General features: G+C 38.6%; 1 protein-coding gene and 1 long non-coding RNA gene across 13 annotated transcripts in view; one reads left to right on the top strand and one right to left on the bottom strand.

The window, feature by feature from the left end:
* Positions 1–5,880, bottom strand: part of Ythdf3 (YTH N6-methyladenosine RNA binding protein F3) — a 38,297-nt gene extending 32,417 nt beyond the window's left edge. Inside the window, exons 1-3 of one of the 12 annotated variants that reach the window (XM_013071247.3) lie at positions 5,569–5,850; positions 5,075–5,099; positions 1,800–1,946 (exon numbers count right to left, since the gene is read on the bottom strand). Coding sequence is in view for 2 of the 12 variants with exons in the window: in XM_004842127.4 (XP_004842184.1) it covers positions 5,075–5,099; positions 5,569–5,592 (49 nt within the window). In the remaining 10 variants the exon portion in view is untranslated. Of the gene's footprint in view, positions 1–1,799; positions 1,947–3,066; positions 3,456–3,719; positions 3,735–5,074; positions 5,100–5,376; positions 5,450–5,568 lie in introns of those variants that run through there. The other 11 variants (XM_004842129.4, XM_087190384.1, XM_087190386.1 and 8 more) reach the window with 11 other exon arrangements.
* On the top strand, positions 5,827–18,065 carry LOC110348596 (uncharacterized). The gene is made up of 3 exons (XR_002393950.2): positions 5,827–6,633; positions 9,465–9,569; positions 11,048–18,065. It is a non-coding gene; the product is annotated as an uncharacterized LOC110348596 (long non-coding RNA).
* Positions 18,066–18,278: the final 213 nt, after the last annotated feature.

Genomic DNA, 18,278 nt, shown 5'->3' with positions numbered 1-18,278 from the left:
TCTTAAAAATGCTCTGAGGTCCTAGGTTCTATCCCTATTACCAAAGAGATAAATAAATACGAAGATTTTCACACGAATGTAAAAACAGTATGAAGATACCAAAGATAACCATGATTACTCTTGAAATATGTGAGAGAAAACAAGTCAGAGTAACTGAGAATGCCACATTTGCTCAGAGACCATTTCCATAAATGCTCTATAGTTATTCTCTGAACACTGTCTAAGAAATGCCTCTGAGCAAAGAATGCAAAACAAGGTCCTGAATTTGGATTCAAAGTCCTCTACCAAAAGGATAAGTGATCTCCAGTATGGCTTAACCTCTCTAACCCTCTGACAACTACTCTTTCAAGTTTATTCATGGTATCTACTTCATGTCATCTGAGTATTAAATGACAGTGTTCAGTAATCTTAGCTATTATTCTAAATATTACAAGACCCAAATATGAATAAAAATGATATTAGCACCATGAAAACAGAATTCTTACTAAGCTAAAAGTTAATGTAGTAGTACTATGTAAATACTGTATACTACTGAAACATGTGTGATGAAAAAAGTTGAAAGTTTCTAAGCAATGACAATCTTTTAGAATAAAAACTCAAAATCCAAAGATTTACTACTCAAAACTACAATGGCACAGAGTACTACAAATTACTGTTGGGGTGATGAGTTTAAGTTGTGTGTTCTTCTATCAAGGAACATTTTCATTATCTCTAGTTTTGCCACATAGTCACATCTCCTAAAGTGTAGCACTCAGTTAACAGCGGCTTGGAAGCAAAGATTTGTGAAATTCCTTAGTTCTCTGGCATCCAATAAGCAGCAGCAATCAAAGATGATACTATTCTGTGAAGCTTTCAAAGTGGATTTCTTATGATACTACATTACCCCTCAGAGATCAAAAGAGCAACCGAAAGGACAACTTGATCTTGACTCCAGTGAGGTGGTTTAACTGTATTTGATAAAGACTGCATCAGAGCTGTAGTTGAGAATGTGGTCCACAAAGAAGAGGGTGCCTTAGGTTACATCCCCTGCCATTTTAAAGGCTAGGTTTAATCGTTTCAGTCTAAGAGATCATGGTTTTACCTACTTTTATCAAAGGTAGTAATGCATGGTCTTTTACTTCTTGAAAAAAATTAAAACTTCAATATTGGGCAATTACACTAGTACAAATTAGCCAAAAGCTGAAACAGCTAATCAGAGCTGGGGTGTTATATAGCTCAGTGGTACAGCAGCGCTTCCCAAGCATGCATGAGGCCTTGGGTTCAATCCTTAGCATTGCAGAAAAAAAAAGATAAAACACCTAATCACTTTGAAATTATACCTATTTCTTTGATAGATTAGATTCTCAGGTATCTAGTTCATATTGCTACTACAATCAGAAAGTTCCTACTTAAAATTTATCCAAATGTTATTATACTACTATTCTTCATTTCTTTGTTCTTTTCTAAGAGGCTGAGACCAAGAACTCAGAACTTATTTACACTAATACAATATTAGTTATTTTTAAATGATGCATGCATGTCTTAAACATACGAAGAATAAGTCAATCTAGGAAAAAAATGTTTGGTTAAATATTTCACATCCTACGACCAGGAACTTCTGCTAAATTAGACTCCAAACTAATCCCTGAGTTTCAGATTCTTTAAAAGATTCAACTGCCTTCTAAAGACTTTAGTTTTTAAATATTATTTAATGATAATGTTATGTCTTGGAGACTGAATGCCATTAAATACTAATGAAATCCAAGTCAGTTCCATAGTCTGTTAAAGTTCTTCAGGGGAAAAAAGAACAGATGACTTACATGATTCTTCTCCTGTTTCCTCTGCTCTATGAGGCAGAGTCAACTCAATGATAGAACATGGGCCTTAGAAGCCAGGTGATTCTTTGCTCTGGTCCTGACTACATCAAGTTAGGAAAGTCAACAGATGTGTGCATCATGTTTTCCCACCTATAAAAACAGCGACAATACCATATACCCTCTATCTCCTTAAAGGAATGTTGTGAAGATTAATAATAAAATGAAGGCTTAAAATGATAGTGAAGTACTTTGAAATCATTTCTGGGGAGGACAGGGAAAGAATACAACATAATATGGCCAAAATATAAGGTATTTTCCACTACTTTTCTGAAATATTAAAACTTAAATTCAACGTAATTCTTTTAAATTGTAGTTGTATAAAACAATGCTGGAAGGAAGAGAAGAAAAAAGATAAACCCTTTTTCATATATTTGCTTATTCATAAACTTAAGGGGCTGGGGAAAGGAGGGAGCAAGGCCTAAGATGGTATCTGACACTTCCATCAGTAGTACTGGCAAGGGAAAGCACAGCACACTTCTATTCTAACAAGCAAAAATTCTACTTGTTAATAAAAATATAAAGTCAGTATTGAAACTTATGGACCAAGAGGTAAATAATTATCGTCAAATTTCAACTATCCTTTTTGGTACTACCCTTGCCTTGCATAATAGAGTTCTGACATTTCACACAGGGACAATCTATTAATTAAAAAAGAGTTCAAACTTATAAACAAGTAAACTTAGAATTATTATACTTCAAAGCATTTTTGCTTTAACAAAGACACTGATAGCTCCTTTTAGCTCTTTTAGTACATGAAGTCCTTAAGGATATGCAGAAAAACACTTAGGAAATAAAAGGCATTAAAGCCAGGTACTGTATTAGGCTAACAATGTCAACCGAAGACAATTAGGAAAGGAAATACAGCATCTCTGAAATTGTATTAAGTCAACTGAAAAGGACTATGCTTTCAAAATTTAAGTGATACCAATTTCTCAGGAACATGTATTTTTCATAAGCTTGCCAAATTCTGAATTCAAATTACTACTCATAATTTTAGAATATTGATGCTGTAGTTCACAAGAAATACCTATACTTTCTGCTTGACAAAAAGCAAACAGAACTATAATACAACAATTTCATTAGCTTGGATATTAAGCCAGCTTAAGTAGAAAAGTTTCACTCAGCTATACACAGAGTGTAAGTTCACTGGTGGTGGTGACTTGGCCTTATCATTTTCCTTGCAAAGGCATAAAAGACAAGTAATATATACCTATAATTGCGTACTTGCAGAAACTCAAGTGATTACCAATATTTCAAGGTCAGTAGCATTTTTTCTCCTCCTGCATAGAATTCATACAGTATTCCTTCAAAAGGTGAAAAGAAATACAGCAAATACAATGGCTACTGTAAACTACAGCAGTTACAGCAATTCTCATAACAGGATTTCGTTTCATAGAGGAGAAATTTTGACAAAAAAGTACAGTATGTTCAAGCTCAACTGTCAAGTCAGTAACTATTAAGAACTCAAAATAAGCCCAGTCCATCATCCTATCCTTAAATGAAATTATGAACTGAACAAAAGAAAAAAAAAAAATCTAGAATAAAGAACTATCCAAATAGTCTGGATGTGTGTCTAAATACACAATCAGAAGTGACACTGATAGACTAAAAATTTTTAAATAACCAGAAAATACTTACAGTCAGTATGTAGTTTTTAATTTATATCACAATATCAATAATCAATATATGATACAGATTATAGATAACATATGTATAATATAGATGTCAACAGGCCATACCTAAGTGAAATGATCTTGTTGTAAGTCAAACTCACAGTAATATACTACCAGCTTACAATACAGATGACCTATGTATTTTGTTTTATCACGAAAATTAAGTACTTCATGGAACTTGTGTACTTACCTTACAGCAGGTAACACAAAACACTTAGCATTTCAAATAGCCTTGCAAAGTGCCACCTCCCCACAGATCTAGGATAAAATGATTTACGCTAGGCAATAATGACCACAGATTTTATATATTTCCAAGTCTATAAACCTCCTACTGGGCAGACTAACAAAAAAATGGATCATTTCTTTAAAATTTACAAATTTTTAAAAATTCATTTAAAATGAAACTACCCAATTCTGAGATCTATGCTTATAACGCAGTAATTCTAAATATAAAATTGAAATTCTAAAAATCAAATTTTCTAAATGTTTATATACTGAATTAAAACTTCCTTAAAACAACAAATCTGTTACTTAACACAGTACTGTATATCTGATATGTGCAAATTCTTATATAGTGTTAACTAATCTATGTATACAGAACCAGTTTCTTTCAAATTAACCAAATTTGCAATGCGAAATAAAAACCCACAGAAGAATTTAAAGAGCACCACTAAAAACATTAAGCTTATATCTAAAAGGCTACTACAGATCTCATTTTCTAAGTAAGGATTTGTTAATGAAACAAAAACACAGGATGTATAATTCTATTTAGTCTAATTTCAAGCCCTATTATAAACGTTAGAAATATATAATTTGCTATAATGTTAACTGGCACTACCCCAAGAAAAGTTATTGTTCTATATTAATGTCTTATGATGAATGTCATGTTTCAGACAGCTAATTACACTGTTTCATATCAAATACAAAACACACTTATTTTTTGAGTGCTTTAGGTTCTATGGTACTTGTACTAAAAAGTGTATCTTATAGTTCCGGCAGAAACCTCACAATTTATTTCCTTCTCAGGCCTTTGTAAAATACCAGACTGAGTCACACTGCAATCAGAACTATATAACAAGATTACGCTCCCTTTCATTTATGAGTTCTTTAGGTGTTCTCCTGTTGCAACTAACTTCCACAGAATCAGTGATTAAGTCTGATTTTCATTAATATGACATGGAATACTAAGTGAATTATGTTTCAATGTGATCCAGACATATCAAACAAAATGTCCACTTACGAAAATACTTATTTTTCACACGTGTAGAAATCTTTGCGGCAGAAGTTACATAAGAGATAAACTGCACAACTGAAGAAATACTACTGCATTCACAATAATATCTGTTCAACTGAAATATAATTAAGAAAGCTTGTTTTCGTACTTAACTGGTTTCAAGGCAAGGAAAAACCTAAGTTTTGGCTGCCTTAGCTATAATGAATTTCTATCGATTCTATATTTTTAAAAAGCAACAACAAAAATCCCCGCTGTTTACAAACAGCATCAAGGCAACATTGAGAACTAAGAAAAAAAAAATTCAAACTCACCTTTATTTCCTTGCCCTTTAGGTCTCTATGTAACAAGATGAAAGGTGCGACAAAGAGAAGAAAGAGAAGAGAGAAGGAAAAGTGTGTTAATCGAAAACAACATCAAAGATAAGTTATTTTAAACAATCCGCGTAGGAGTAAAACCCACCACATCCCCCACAGCACCGATTTCTCAATCACCCCGGCCTTTAAACCTCCCACCGCCTCTCTGCGCCCGTCTCCCAGAGCACACAGGGTCCCTGCCCCACGTCTGCCGCCCTCGCGACGCATCCTCGGGGCCCTAAGAACGGTCTTTCCCCCACCTCCTGGGCCCGCGGCCGCTGGGCCGCCCGCACGGCCGCAGGACCGCAGCAACTTGGGCACCGTTATGGGGCCGGCGGCGGCGGCGGCAGCGGCGGCAGCGGCGGCGGCGGCGGGGAGGAGCCGGAGCCCCACGCGAGGGTGGAGCTCTGGGGCTCAGGCCCTCGCCGAGCCTGGGGCCTCTGCTCCCTCACCTGATCCACGCTAGTGGCTGACATTCTTCACCGCAACCCGAGAGGAGCCGCCGCCGCCGCCGCCGCCTGGGCCTCTCCCCGTGCACTCACAGCAGTTGGCTGCCGCCCTCGGTGAATGACTGTTCCAGCCGCCGCCGCTGCAGCCGCTCGCGGAGAAACCAAAAAGAGAGCCTCGCGCTCGGGAGTCAGCGGCAAGGGCCCGTCTTTTCCGCTTGCACGCTCCTCTTCCCCTCTCGCTCTCCGCTTCTCGGGTCCACAATGGCGGACAGACTCCCTGGTCTCACTTCCGCTCCGAGCCTCCCTGACCTTCCGCTCTCCGCTCTGACGTACGCGATCACCGCGCTCTTCCTCCCCCACCCTCCCGCCGGCGACTTCGGCTCGGCCTCTCGTCGCCACGTCACTAGCGCGAGGCCTGCGGGGCGGGCTGCTGGGCGCATGCGCTGTAGAGGGCTCGCCGGCGCTTCAGAGCGTACGTCCTCTTTCTTCCGTCGGGTTCCGAGGCAGCTGGAAAGACGGCTCTGAAGGCGGACTGAGCAGGATACCATCGCACTCTGGGCTGGCAGAGGGCTGGGGCGGGAGGCGGCGCTGGCGGAGATAGTAGAGCCCTGCCAAAGTCGCGGGGCTGGCGGCGCCCGCCTGGTAGCACAGTGGACGGAGGCCCGGAGGAGCGGTGGCCGTGCCTCATTTGTGCTCCGGAGGCCATCGACTCCCTGGGCACAGTTGCAGGCTGTCCCCACGAGGAAGCAGGTGTAGGGAAAGTGACGGGCTTGGAGCTGTGGCACTGATGGGTGTAAAAGCAAATCGGATTTGGCCCTGTCGTCTACCTCCAACCTCCAGCCTGCCGTAAGAGACGTTTAATGCAACCAAAATCCGTGGAGTCAAATTTCGCCAAGTCATTGACTTGTGTTTTTATTGTCTTTCCTTCCACTCATGTTCGTGTTTGAGGTATTCTGTTTGCCGGTTTTTTTGGTATTTTTTTGTTTTAGACGAAGTCTCTGTAGTACAAGCTAGCCTGGAACTCGAGATCCTCCTGCCTCAGCCAGGGAGCCGGTGCTAGAATTACAGGTGTGCCCCACCACACACTGCCATTGATTTTTATGAATAGAGTTGCCTTGGAAAAGGCAATAGTTGCGTAAAGTTTCTTGTTCCTAAAAGGGAAAGTTAAAGTTTCAAAAGAAACTGTGTTTTTTAACGTGTTGGCAAAAGTAAGTGAAACGCATTTGCAACATTTTAAGATTTTTGTTGCAATGTCTTTGCCTCACAGATGTTGCCTGGAATCCATATAAGGAAATAAATAACAAATCCTTGGGATACTTCGAAACTGTCCAATTTAGCGTATGAAATTGCTGAATCATAGAACTAATCATATAGCTTACAGTGCAACAATATTTTAAAAGCACCGACTAGGGTCGGGGATTGATTTAGCTCAGTGGTTTCGCCGCCTGCTGCGCAAGCTCAAGAGCTCAAGGACCCAAGTTCGATCCCCGGTACCAAAAAAAAAAAAAAAACGACTGATAGAACTGAAAATTAACCTTGAGTGGCCACTTTTCATGTAAATCATTAGGAGACTCCACCCCCCCATAACCCCCATACTGAAAATTGAACCCAGATTCTTCACACTAAGCTATATCCCCGGCCTTTTTTTTTTTTTCTTTAATTTTGAGATGATCTCTAATTTGCCTAGGCTGGACTCAAACTTACAATTATCCTGCCTCAGCCTCCCAAAGTGCTGTAATAACAGGCATGTACCATCATGCCTTGCAAGAGGCATTTTAAAGGTCTGGTCAGCTAGCTTCCCTTGTTCTCCCATTCTTTGCCGCAGGTCCCAGACTGACCACCCTTGCAGTGCACAAGACTCTCCTCTCCCTCTTAGTTGTGGATCTTCAATTGCTGCCTTTCCAATTATCTTCCTATCCTATGCACACTTTAAAGAGATTGATGGCATAGCTTTGAGCTGGGCAATTAAGTTGACATACAAGAGGAAGCTATGAAAACATGCCACCTTGTCTCTGATCTTGATCTTAGGAGCTCGACTTTGGAATCTAACCAGAGTTTGCATTCTAGCTGAGTGATAATTAGATGATAACCTTGGGAAGGTCGTTGACCCTAAGCCTCAGCTTCCTCATGAGTAAAATAGGTTTTATATGTACAAATGCTGAGACAGAGTAAGCTTTTCACAATTTGTGGACTTGGTACAGTTACTTCCTGCCTAGTGCTTCCCAGAATGCATTATCCCTGAGGCACTGTAATATGCATTTAGATCCTCACAGCATCTTATGTGTTACAAAAATTGACAATGAGGTTAAATAATAAGCCTACATAACAGCTAATTAGTCATTGTGAGAGTCAGGATTTGAAGGCAAGTAGTTTGGCTCCAGAACATGTATCTAGCCACCAGATAATACTGCTTAATGACATAGTGTTCCAATAAGCTTCTGCTCTACATCATTCCTACACCTCAACAAACTCCCTCTTTCCTTATGGACTTTCTTCCAAACAATGAAGTCTGAAGTTGCTGAATAAAGTACTAACTATCCTCAGATATAAACACACTATTTAATATTAACTTTTTTTTTGCACATGCTAGGCAAGCACTCTACCACTGAGCTATACCACCATTCCCCTAACAACTTTTTGAAGTACATCTAGAAACTACTTAAAGCTATCTCCAATGCCCCAAGAACCTGTAGATAATATTTTTTAAAATGCTGCTCTAAAATCAAAATAGTAGATAAAGTCATACTCTTACAGGGCCATGGATATATCAGCCTTGTAATCAACAGAGCACAGCACAAAGCTTGACAAAAAGAGGGCAAGCTGGATTTAAGCCTCCATTTGCCACTCTGTCCCCATTTACCCCTCAGCCTTGGTTCTCTTTTTATTCCATTCTGCACAACTTCTGGATGACTGCATGTGTCATCTTAGGTTCCAAGTGGCATCAAGTTCAAAATAGCAGGAAATTAACATAGATGCCTGTTTTTCTCTTGTACAGAAGCAGTCTGGAAGCAATCCAGGATTTGTGTTGCTATAGTGTCAGATATCCAGGCTCTTTCTCTTACCAAACCAGGCCTGTTTGCCTGCCACACCTGCAGTAGGCCAGTCACTGAAATGACCAATTTTATACAAGAGAAATTTATTCACAATGTAATCAAGTGTGTAGAAATGGAAAAGCAAGCTTCAAATAGGCCTTACATCAAAGTTTAGGGGGAATTTAAGGGACAAAGAAGCAAAGTGGTCTAAGTCATGGGGAAAGGTGATTGAAGGTAAGAAAAAATGAAGTCATCAGTGGCCTACACATGCATCATCAACCTTCATGGCTTTTCACAGGATACATGTTCAGAAAATGGTCTCAAAGTAGAGCTTTGGCCTTCTGATGTAAAAAGCTCACCCATCAGACACTTGCACAGGCCAAAGTAGAGGGTCAGAGCAGAGCATAATGGTGCATACCTCTAATCCCAGCACTCTGGAAGGCTGAAACAGGAGCATTGAAAGTTTGAACCCATTATGGGGAATTTAGTGAGACTCAAAAAATTAAATACAGTAAAGTGGGAGGGGTGTGTCAGTGGCTTCAACATGTTTAAAGTATCTACATATTCCTGAAAAACAACTTGGGCAACTGTACCATCTATAGCAAGGCTAAGGAGACTATATTGCTTAGTCATGTGACCTCTAAAATTATTGATGAGAACTAGTAGCTGAAAGCAATAAAGCTTATCCAGGTCTTTCCTCACTTTCATGTATTGACTGCTGTTACGCCATCTTCATGACACTTCCACCCACCTGTGGCCCAATATAGCTGCTTCACTTCGCCAACATAATCACCCATCATCAGAAAGCATAGTGCGGAAAAAAATAGCTTTCTTCCTTTTTTAAATTTTGTTTTCTTTTTGAGACAGGGTCTCATGGTGCAGTTCAGTCTGATCTTGAACTATGCAACCCAGGCTGATCTCAAACTCATAGCAATCCTGCCTCAGTCTCCCAAATGCTGGGATTACTTAAGGGTAAGTAGAAATTATATTTCCCACTTCTTACTTCCTAATAACCAAAGCATAGTTTTCTGAAAATACTTATTGGAAGAAATCTGGAAAATGCCTTCTGAGTGGCCATGTGTTCTGCTGAAAACTCGAGGAAGAGAGAGTAGACTGTGAGGTAACTCGTTAGTAATAGACTGTGCACACTAGTTTCCTGGATCCATGTTGGTACCTAGCATGGTTCCAATGCATCCTTGGATTTTGTCAATATTTTAACCACATTTTCGAGGCTTGCTATTTGAAATAATGTACTAAGTGAACTGAGCATGGAAAATCCAATTTTAGGATTGACTGATGCATTTTTAAAAAGAGATGTTCTTATGTTACATTATGTTTAAGGTAAAATTACTAACAGTTGAGAGGGACATTAAATAAAGCCAAAAATAAATACATAAACCTCTTTCAAACCAGAAAAGTGAATGATTTTCTTAATCATTCTTGTGTTTACTGGAGGGAAATTTAAGGAAAGGGCAGAAAAAACATCAGGCAGCTTTAGGTTTCTTTTAAGCAGTGTTTTTCAAAGTATTTTCTTTGAACTAACAGTAGTGGCTCCTTAGCTTATTACAAATACAGATTCTCTCCTGTAAACCATGGTCCTACCCCTTTTGTAAAAAGACATTGTAGATAATTGAATGTTTGATTACAGAAAGGTGATTAGTTTCTTGTTACACATTTCTTTAGTCTGGTTTTCATTGCTTATCAGGTTTAATATTGTTCTTGAAAATAGTTGATGCTCTATTATGTATAACTTTTGTAATAAAAGTTTTGTTATAATCTGTTTAAAAAATACAGATTCTCTAGACAGAGGCTATATTTGCTGAAGTAGAAACTCTAGAGTTAGGGCCAACATATGTTTTTTAAAAAAACCTTTATTTTGAAATAATTTTAGCTTTACAGATGTATTGCAAAGATAGTACACAGAGTTTCTGTGCATCCCTCACTGGGCTTCCCCTGAAGTTCACATCTTACACAATCACGGTACATTTATCAACACAAGAAAGTTTTCATTGATACAATACTATTAGCTGAAGACTACTCATATTTGCATACTTTTCCAACTCATGTTCTTTTTCTGTCCCATAATACTGTGTTACATTTCAATACCATGTCTTCTTAACCTCCTCTAATTTTCCTTGTCTTTTATATTATTAAATAAAAATTATAGCAAGCCATTGTTTTGGGCCAAGCTTCTGTGTGAGGCCCCAGTAGTTCAGAGTAAAAATAAAAATGGGATCACCCATGCTGAAGTTCCACATCACCAGCTGAAATTAAAATGTTTGTATGACCTTCCCAGAAATTAGATGTAAAGCCAAATTTCTTGGTCTAGTTTCACTTGGCATGAAAAAGAGTTCCTTTTCTTTAATCCTTACACATAAAAAAGTAACTTGAAATAACACAGTGTTAATGGGTTAATTTTCTTTCTTTTTTTTTTTTTTAACGGTTCTCAGATGCACCAGATGTGATGGGGAGTGGAATACAGTGATTGTTTTCAAGCAGAGCCACCAGGCATGTGTTCCTCCCCGTTCCAAGGCAAATAATCTAAACTTCCAAGAACAGAAAAATGCTTTCCTTTCCTTGAGGAATCCCATCCTTGAGCTGCAAGGATGGACTTCAGAAAGAAGGAACACAAAGGATAGGACAAATTAGTGAAGTGAGCCAGGGAGATTTTTTTCCTTTTTTTTTTTTTTTTAGTTCTTCCAAGTGCAAACTAGAACAAGACATGTAGGAGTCCCTCCTGAAGGAGGGACTTGGGACCAAATCACCTCCCCGGAGAGGCTGACAGCCAGTGTTCATTTCGTAACACTCCCCAGGCAGTGTGCGCATAGCTCAGAAGCCTGAGCACTCGTGGCCTCCCAAACAACAGATGCAGCCTTCCTCTTCACAGGCCCTCAGTTGTTACTGTGTTTGTTGGCCACAAAAGAGCAGCCACTATGCATGTTCATGTGTGTGTGCTTATGTGTTCATATGTGTCTGTGTGTGTGCCGCAGGAAAGGCCAGGATAAGAAGTAAAAGTGAATCAGATATGCTTTGGGGGCTGGATGTACTTGATAGCAGGATTAGTCATGGCCCACTGTAGGATTACAGGGACCTCAGTCATCTATTAATTCTTGTCCAAGTGATTTCTCTGTAGAATAACTTTAAGGCCAATTGTACCTTGTTTTGAAGACATATCACATAGATTCAGTTTTTCCCAGCAGCTCTTCCCACTTGTGACCCTCCTTGGCACTTTGAGATGTGCTTGTTCCCCACAGGCAAAGAGTCCATCCCTCTATTGCAGCAAGTAGCCCACAGCTCTGACCACAAAGGACACAGAAAGTATGACATAGAGAGCAAAGGTATGCACCACAGGCCGCATAACTACTGCTGGCCAGGCCACGTTCCTCATTCTGGCCATCAACCTCCACCTGCTAGCCTGGCTTCTGGCCAGCAGGGCATAATGACTTATTTTTCTATTGCTCTGTCACCCTGTCCTCTCCTTAAAACCAAAGTTACTTTGTGTGAAAGCCCAAGGGGAAAAGGATTGGGGAAGTAAAGAGGAAACAAGATTGGTCATGAGTTAGTGATTGTTGAGCCTGTGTAATAGATCCTTGGGGACTGATTATACTTGTACTATTCTCTCTACATATCTATTAGAAATTTTCTGTAGTAAATTTTTTTAATTAGCTCATAAACACAGACAAATGTACAGTTGTTTGTTTTTATTCATAGCAGTTAAGTTCTATAAAGTCACCTCAAACACTCAGTTATTATGGAATGATTGCTCCTGGGCAAAACACATATTCACAATATTTTCATCATCAGATCAATAATGTAAACTTATTTATTAGCATTTCTGCTTAAAGACACTTTATTTAATATAAATTGTTGATTCATTAACACTGAACTCATGCCCAGCTGCACTGCAACCGCAGCCTGAATAAGGCTCACCTAATGCACTCTCTCTGGGGTACGCAGCACAACCTCTTGCCTAGACTCGGCAGACTTTTTGCACTGTGCGTGGGAGCCATTTTTAACAATTAAATCACCAAGAGAAAGTATAAGGGTGGAAAAACATGGTAGTAAATAGGTCACAAAAAGGAAATTCATACTGGGCATAGCGATTTGTGACTGTAGTCCCAGCACTCTCGGAAGCTGAGCCAAAAGGATCACAAGTTCAAGCCCAGCCTGGTCCATTTAGCAAGGCCTTATCTCAAAATAAAAAAAGGCTAGGGATATACTTCATCGGGGAAGTCCTGGGTTAAATTCCCCATAGGAAAGAGAGAGGGAGAGAAAGCGAGGGAGGAGAGAGGGGAGGGGGGGAAGCAAAGAAAATTTGTCTACAGTATGAGAGCTAAAGCAAGTAGGCAGAGTGCTTCCTGGTTCACTTTAGCTGGGAACTCGCAGCTCCTCCAGGAAAGCGAAGTGTTTCCCATTCTGCACATGCATGTGCTTATGTCCATGAAAGTGTGCAGTGTTGATTTGCGAGTTGCAAATAAATTTTAATAAGCAGATATATTTGCAAGTATACTATTAGCAAATAATGAGGTTCAGACTGTATTTAAATCCACAGGCATAGCCATTGTCTCATCCTAAGTGATAACTAAGTGCTTTTTCTTGTGGTGCAGACAATGATACTGTTACTTTTAAATATTTTTACTTTTTAATTGGCACATGATAATTGGGTACAGAGTAAGATATAATACATGTATATAATGTGTAATGATCAGATTAGGGTAATTGGCATATCAATCACCTCAGACAAATCATTTCTTTGTTTTGGAAACATTCAAAATCCTCTTTGCTAGCTATTTTCAAATAATCGATTAACTGTTAACTAACTATAGTTATCCTACTATGCTGTAAAATATTAGAATTTCTTTCTCCTATCCAACTATACATTGGTACAAATTAACCGATTTCTCCTTCTCAAGATACTGAATTATTAAGCAAAAGTTTGTATGAGTACCATAGTTCTCTGAGTTAAATATATTAGAAAGCAATGTTGATTGAACAAATATATTATTTGTAACCGATTTAAAAGTAATGACTGTACCTGTACATTCTATATCTTGGTTCTTATTTTTCCCCCATTCCCCTGCCCTCCCTTCAACCCCTCCACCCCTCCCTGTTTACAAAGGAAAAATTTCCATTTTTTCCCATTCTCATATTTTTCCATCCCCCCCCACACACACACACTTCCTTTCTCCTTCCCCTTTGGACCTTTTCTTAATGAATACAAAATAAAAAATGGATGATTGGGTCATAGAAAGTTGTACTTCCTAGACTGTGAAAAAAAATCAGACTTAAATCTTCTGAAATTGCAACACTTTTTATCAGTAGTAAGTGTACTATAAACTCAAAACCTACATGTTATTAAATAAGATCTGTGCTTTCCTAAATTTCACGTACACATCAAATAAAGTATTTTAAGAAATATTTTTAAATAAAAATGTTGAATTTCAACTTTGTTTTTAAAAAGTGATTTTTTTAAAATTAGCAGCTTCAGCTGAGTGTGGTGTTACATGGCTGTAATCCCAGTACTCTGGAGGCTGAGACAGGAGGATCACTGCCAGTTCGAGGCCAGCCTGGGCTACATAGTGAGTTCAAGTCCAGCCTGAACTACATAAAGAGACTCTGGCTCAAAAAACCCTCAAAATTAATTAATTAATTAAAATTGGAAACTTCAAGTCTAAGATACGCCTATTCCTGATAAATCTAAACATAAACAGTGAAGTTAGATTTAGATTGTAAGCATACAAATAGAACATGCTTAAGAGATATAGGAAGAGATAAAAAAATTAAAATGTGCTATGTACATGTACCAACTCCCTATGGAGTATGTAATCATTATTTACTGCAAACATGGATCTATAAAAATAAAATTAAAGGACGAAAAAGACTATGCTTGTAAATGCCCTTTGTAAAAAATCAGAAAAATAAACTAGGCATGGTAGTGTATGCTTGTAATCCTAGCAGAAGGAGTGATAGTTTGAGACCAGTCTGGAATATAAAGTTAGGCCTGTCTCAGCAAAGGTGGTGGGGGAGGGGAGAGAAATAAGCAGGAGGATCACATGTTCAGGGCCAGTTGGAGTAACTTAGTATGATCCTGTCTCAAAAGAAAAAATATTAAAAAGTCTAAGATGCAGCTCAGTGTGTCATAGGTTCAATCTCTAGTATGACCCCCCAAAATTTTAAAACATTAGGTATATTGGGCAGGGAATTTAGCTCAGTGGCACCATGCCTGCCTCACAAGCGCAAGGTCCTGAGTTCGATCCCCAGTACGAAAAAATCAAGTATACTAATTAAATATTAAAGAAATACCAAGCCACTCCCTGTCAAGCCCCTATTTTTCTTGGTAGTTTGTGAGGTTATTTAGGTCTCAGCCATCAAGCTCTTATGAGAGACTCATGCTTATTTATGATTTTCATACTGTGATATTTTCCCTGTGCATGTAAAATATTTGTATGCTTTTTTCCTATTACTCTGTCAGTTCATTTTAGTGAATGTTTAGAGTGGAGGGAAGCATTTCCTTTTGCCCCTACATTGTGAAAACATATCCTGCCTATATTAATATCTCAGTTGGATAGGGATTTTCAGGTTTTAGGAATGTTTTTGTAATTTTTTTCAATGCTGAGAGTCAAATCCTGGGCCTATCATGTGCTGGATAAGCACTATACTACTAAGCTACAACCCCAACCCCTATGCATATATTCTCATATAACAATCATCTCAGTCCCTGCGGCAGGATGAGTAGTATATGCCCCACTTATTAAAAAATAAATTTAGACTTAGATTACAACAGTAAATGTTGGACTGATATAAATAGAATTAGAACCAGATTTTTGGATGGTTAGGTTGCTTTTTTGAACAAGCTTTAGACAATTGTTTTTAGAAAGGCCTCTTCTTAATAAAATGTATGCCCTGGGAGTTTGAGAGATCAATGGCATTTAGGATGTGGGCGTTGAGAAGTATATGGCATGTCTATACCAATGAAGAGGAAAAGCCTAGGCAGTAGGGACACAGTAGGCACAAACACGACAACAGAATCTCAGTGGTAGTGTTGTGAGGAAAGCAGAAGACAAGGACCCTGGAATCAACTTGTAAAGAAATGTTAACTGTTTCCCAGTGACCTTACAAGCGCTTTGTCAGAGAAGGTCCTTTGCTCTTACTCCTCTTCTCTGCACCCCCAAGCAGGAATGGAATGCCAGACAAGAGAGGTCATGGAGTATGCTAATGAGAGGTAAGTTGCTGTCTACTTCAGGCCAGCAGTACAGCTGTGGAAGTAAGGAAGCCCCTCCCATCCAGCTGCAAACCAAAGCACTGTTCACCTTTCTCTTGTGACCAGGGTGGCCCACTGGTTCCATACATGATAGCAATTAGAAACAAAAATGATTAATGCCTCAAGCTTAGAGGACAGAGGGTCAGAGGGACCAATGCAATGCCTGGGCTAATTTTGCTACTATAAGAGTGACAGTGCATTGGTAAAAAGATAAGCGTTAGATGGATAACTGGCAAGTGACCACACATGTGAATAGAGAATTACAAACTCTTGATGAGTACAGAAGGAACGTTTTTGGAACTACTTAGAAACTCTGATGATAGTAGATTTGGGGACCACAGTTCGCATAATCCTGTATAAGAGTGTTCAATATTATGATTCTTATTCTTCCTCCAGGCAGGGAAGCATGCAGAATGGTTCGTTTACCCTTACAGGGTTCTCTCCATAGAATGCCCTTCTTCACCTATTAGCACTCTTCAAGGCCCAACTATTGCTTTTCCTACAATGCTTTGTCAGATCTTACCTGTCAAAACTAATTATCCTCTCCTCCCTACCCCAGTAATTTTCAAACACTAAACTATTATATCAGTTTAACTCTTAAATATGATTAATGAGTGCTTATCATATGACTGATGTGAGGAAGATCATTTGCATATGTTAACTAACTTAGCCCTTACTGCAAGTATATCTTTTTTCACACATGAGACAGCTGACATTTGGAGATATTTAGTAACTTGCATTAAGTCACATGAGGAGTCATATATGGGTATGTAGCATGCTGATAAATACTCTCACATTGTTTAGTAGTGGTGTAATAAGGACCCTACAAGGACCCTGGAACAGTGACTGCTTTACAAGGTTAAGGAGGCTTGTATAAATAAGAAAGTAGGCTCTGGAGTAGAACTAACTGAATTTCAGTGCTGGCTTTAGCATTTCCTAGTTCTGTGACTTTGGACTAATTCTTCACCATCTCTGTGCTTCTGTATTGTACTTGCCTTTTAGGGTTCTGGGAAAGAGTAAATGAGTTACAAATGTGTGCAAAGTTTGGAACTGTCCCTAGCCCATGGTAAGCATTTAATAAATGTTAGTAGTCATCATCATCATTAAGTATTAAAATATGGAAGGAGAGATGAAAAGAGGGAAGGTGGGGTAAAAATAATTAAGATGTGTCATGTATATGTAGCAACTCTCCAAGGTGAATGTTAATCATTGTGTACTGCAAACATGCACTAACAAAAATGAAAATTTTTAAAAAATGAAAAGTAAAATCTTTACTTTCTCTTGCTCAAAAAAGTATTACAATATGCCAGGCTATCTGGGAAGAGCTCCAGGTTCTATTAAGGAAATCCAGTTTTGTGTCCTGCTATGGTTTTAGTAGGCTTGTCTTTTCTGAAACTCATATTGATATCTGATTGCTAAAAGTGTTGGAGGTAGGACCTAGTAGATGGTCAATGGATCATAGGGATGGAACACTCACAAAGGCATTAATGCTTTCCTCTGGGAAATGTGTTATGTATCATGGAGGTTTCTTCTTTCTCTCTTCCACACCTACCTGTTTGCCTTTCCACTTTCCGCCATGAATTGAAGCCGTACATGCATTCATTAGAGGCAGCTACCTAATCTTGGACTTTCCAGACCATAGGACCATGAATAATAAAATCAGCCTTTATAAGTTATCTGGTTTTAAGTATTCTGTTATTTAGAAGAATCAAAGATGGTCTAAGACATGTTCCAGGTCTATTTTTTTAGAGCATGTATATGAAACGAATATTGAATACTCTTATTTCGAATTTCTTAAGTTATGAAATGGAGATAAAACATACTGGGGTTGAGGATTTCTTGTTTCTTTTCTTCTGTTTTGTTTTGAGGTAATGTAGTCCAGACTGGCCTTGAAATGCTATAGAGCCCAGGCTGGCCTCAAACTCAAGATCTCACCCTCTCAAGTACAGGGATTAAAGTGATGTAGCACCACATCCAATTTTATAAGGGTTGCTTTGAGAATTAAAAAAGAAATTACATCCAAAAATATTTTGAGAGGACTGGACATGTAGCTCAGTGGTAGTAGAGTACTTGCCTAACATGCATGAGGCTTTTAGTTCAATCCCCAGTACCCCAAAAAGAAAATGATACAGTATAAAACAAAAAAAACCCCAAAATTTTGTCAAACTACTAAGTGCTTTATAAATATGTTATATCAATAGTATTTACCATGACCTAATTTTTAAATATTTGCATTGTTAGGTTTAGAAATTACTAAATCCAGAGATGTGACTAATGATGAAACATTTGAGATATTTGCTAATACTCTTTTCTTCTTTTTTTTCTTTTCTTCTTTTTTATGGGATGTTAATCCTTAGGTACTATCTCACTGCACATAAAATAGTGACTATTGCCATTTCAACTGTGATGATTCATTCTTT

The sequence above is a fragment of the Heterocephalus glaber genome, unplaced genomic scaffold (genome assembly GCF_053883595.1).
Source record: "Heterocephalus glaber isolate CG9 unplaced genomic scaffold, H.glaber_assembly_v1.0 deba00001553, whole genome shotgun sequence".
In the NCBI taxonomy this organism is placed as follows: domain Eukaryota; kingdom Metazoa; phylum Chordata; class Mammalia; order Rodentia; family Bathyergidae; genus Heterocephalus; species Heterocephalus glaber.
The sequence above is the reverse complement of the archived record's forward strand: the minus strand, read 5'-3'. Positions and strand labels throughout refer to the sequence as shown.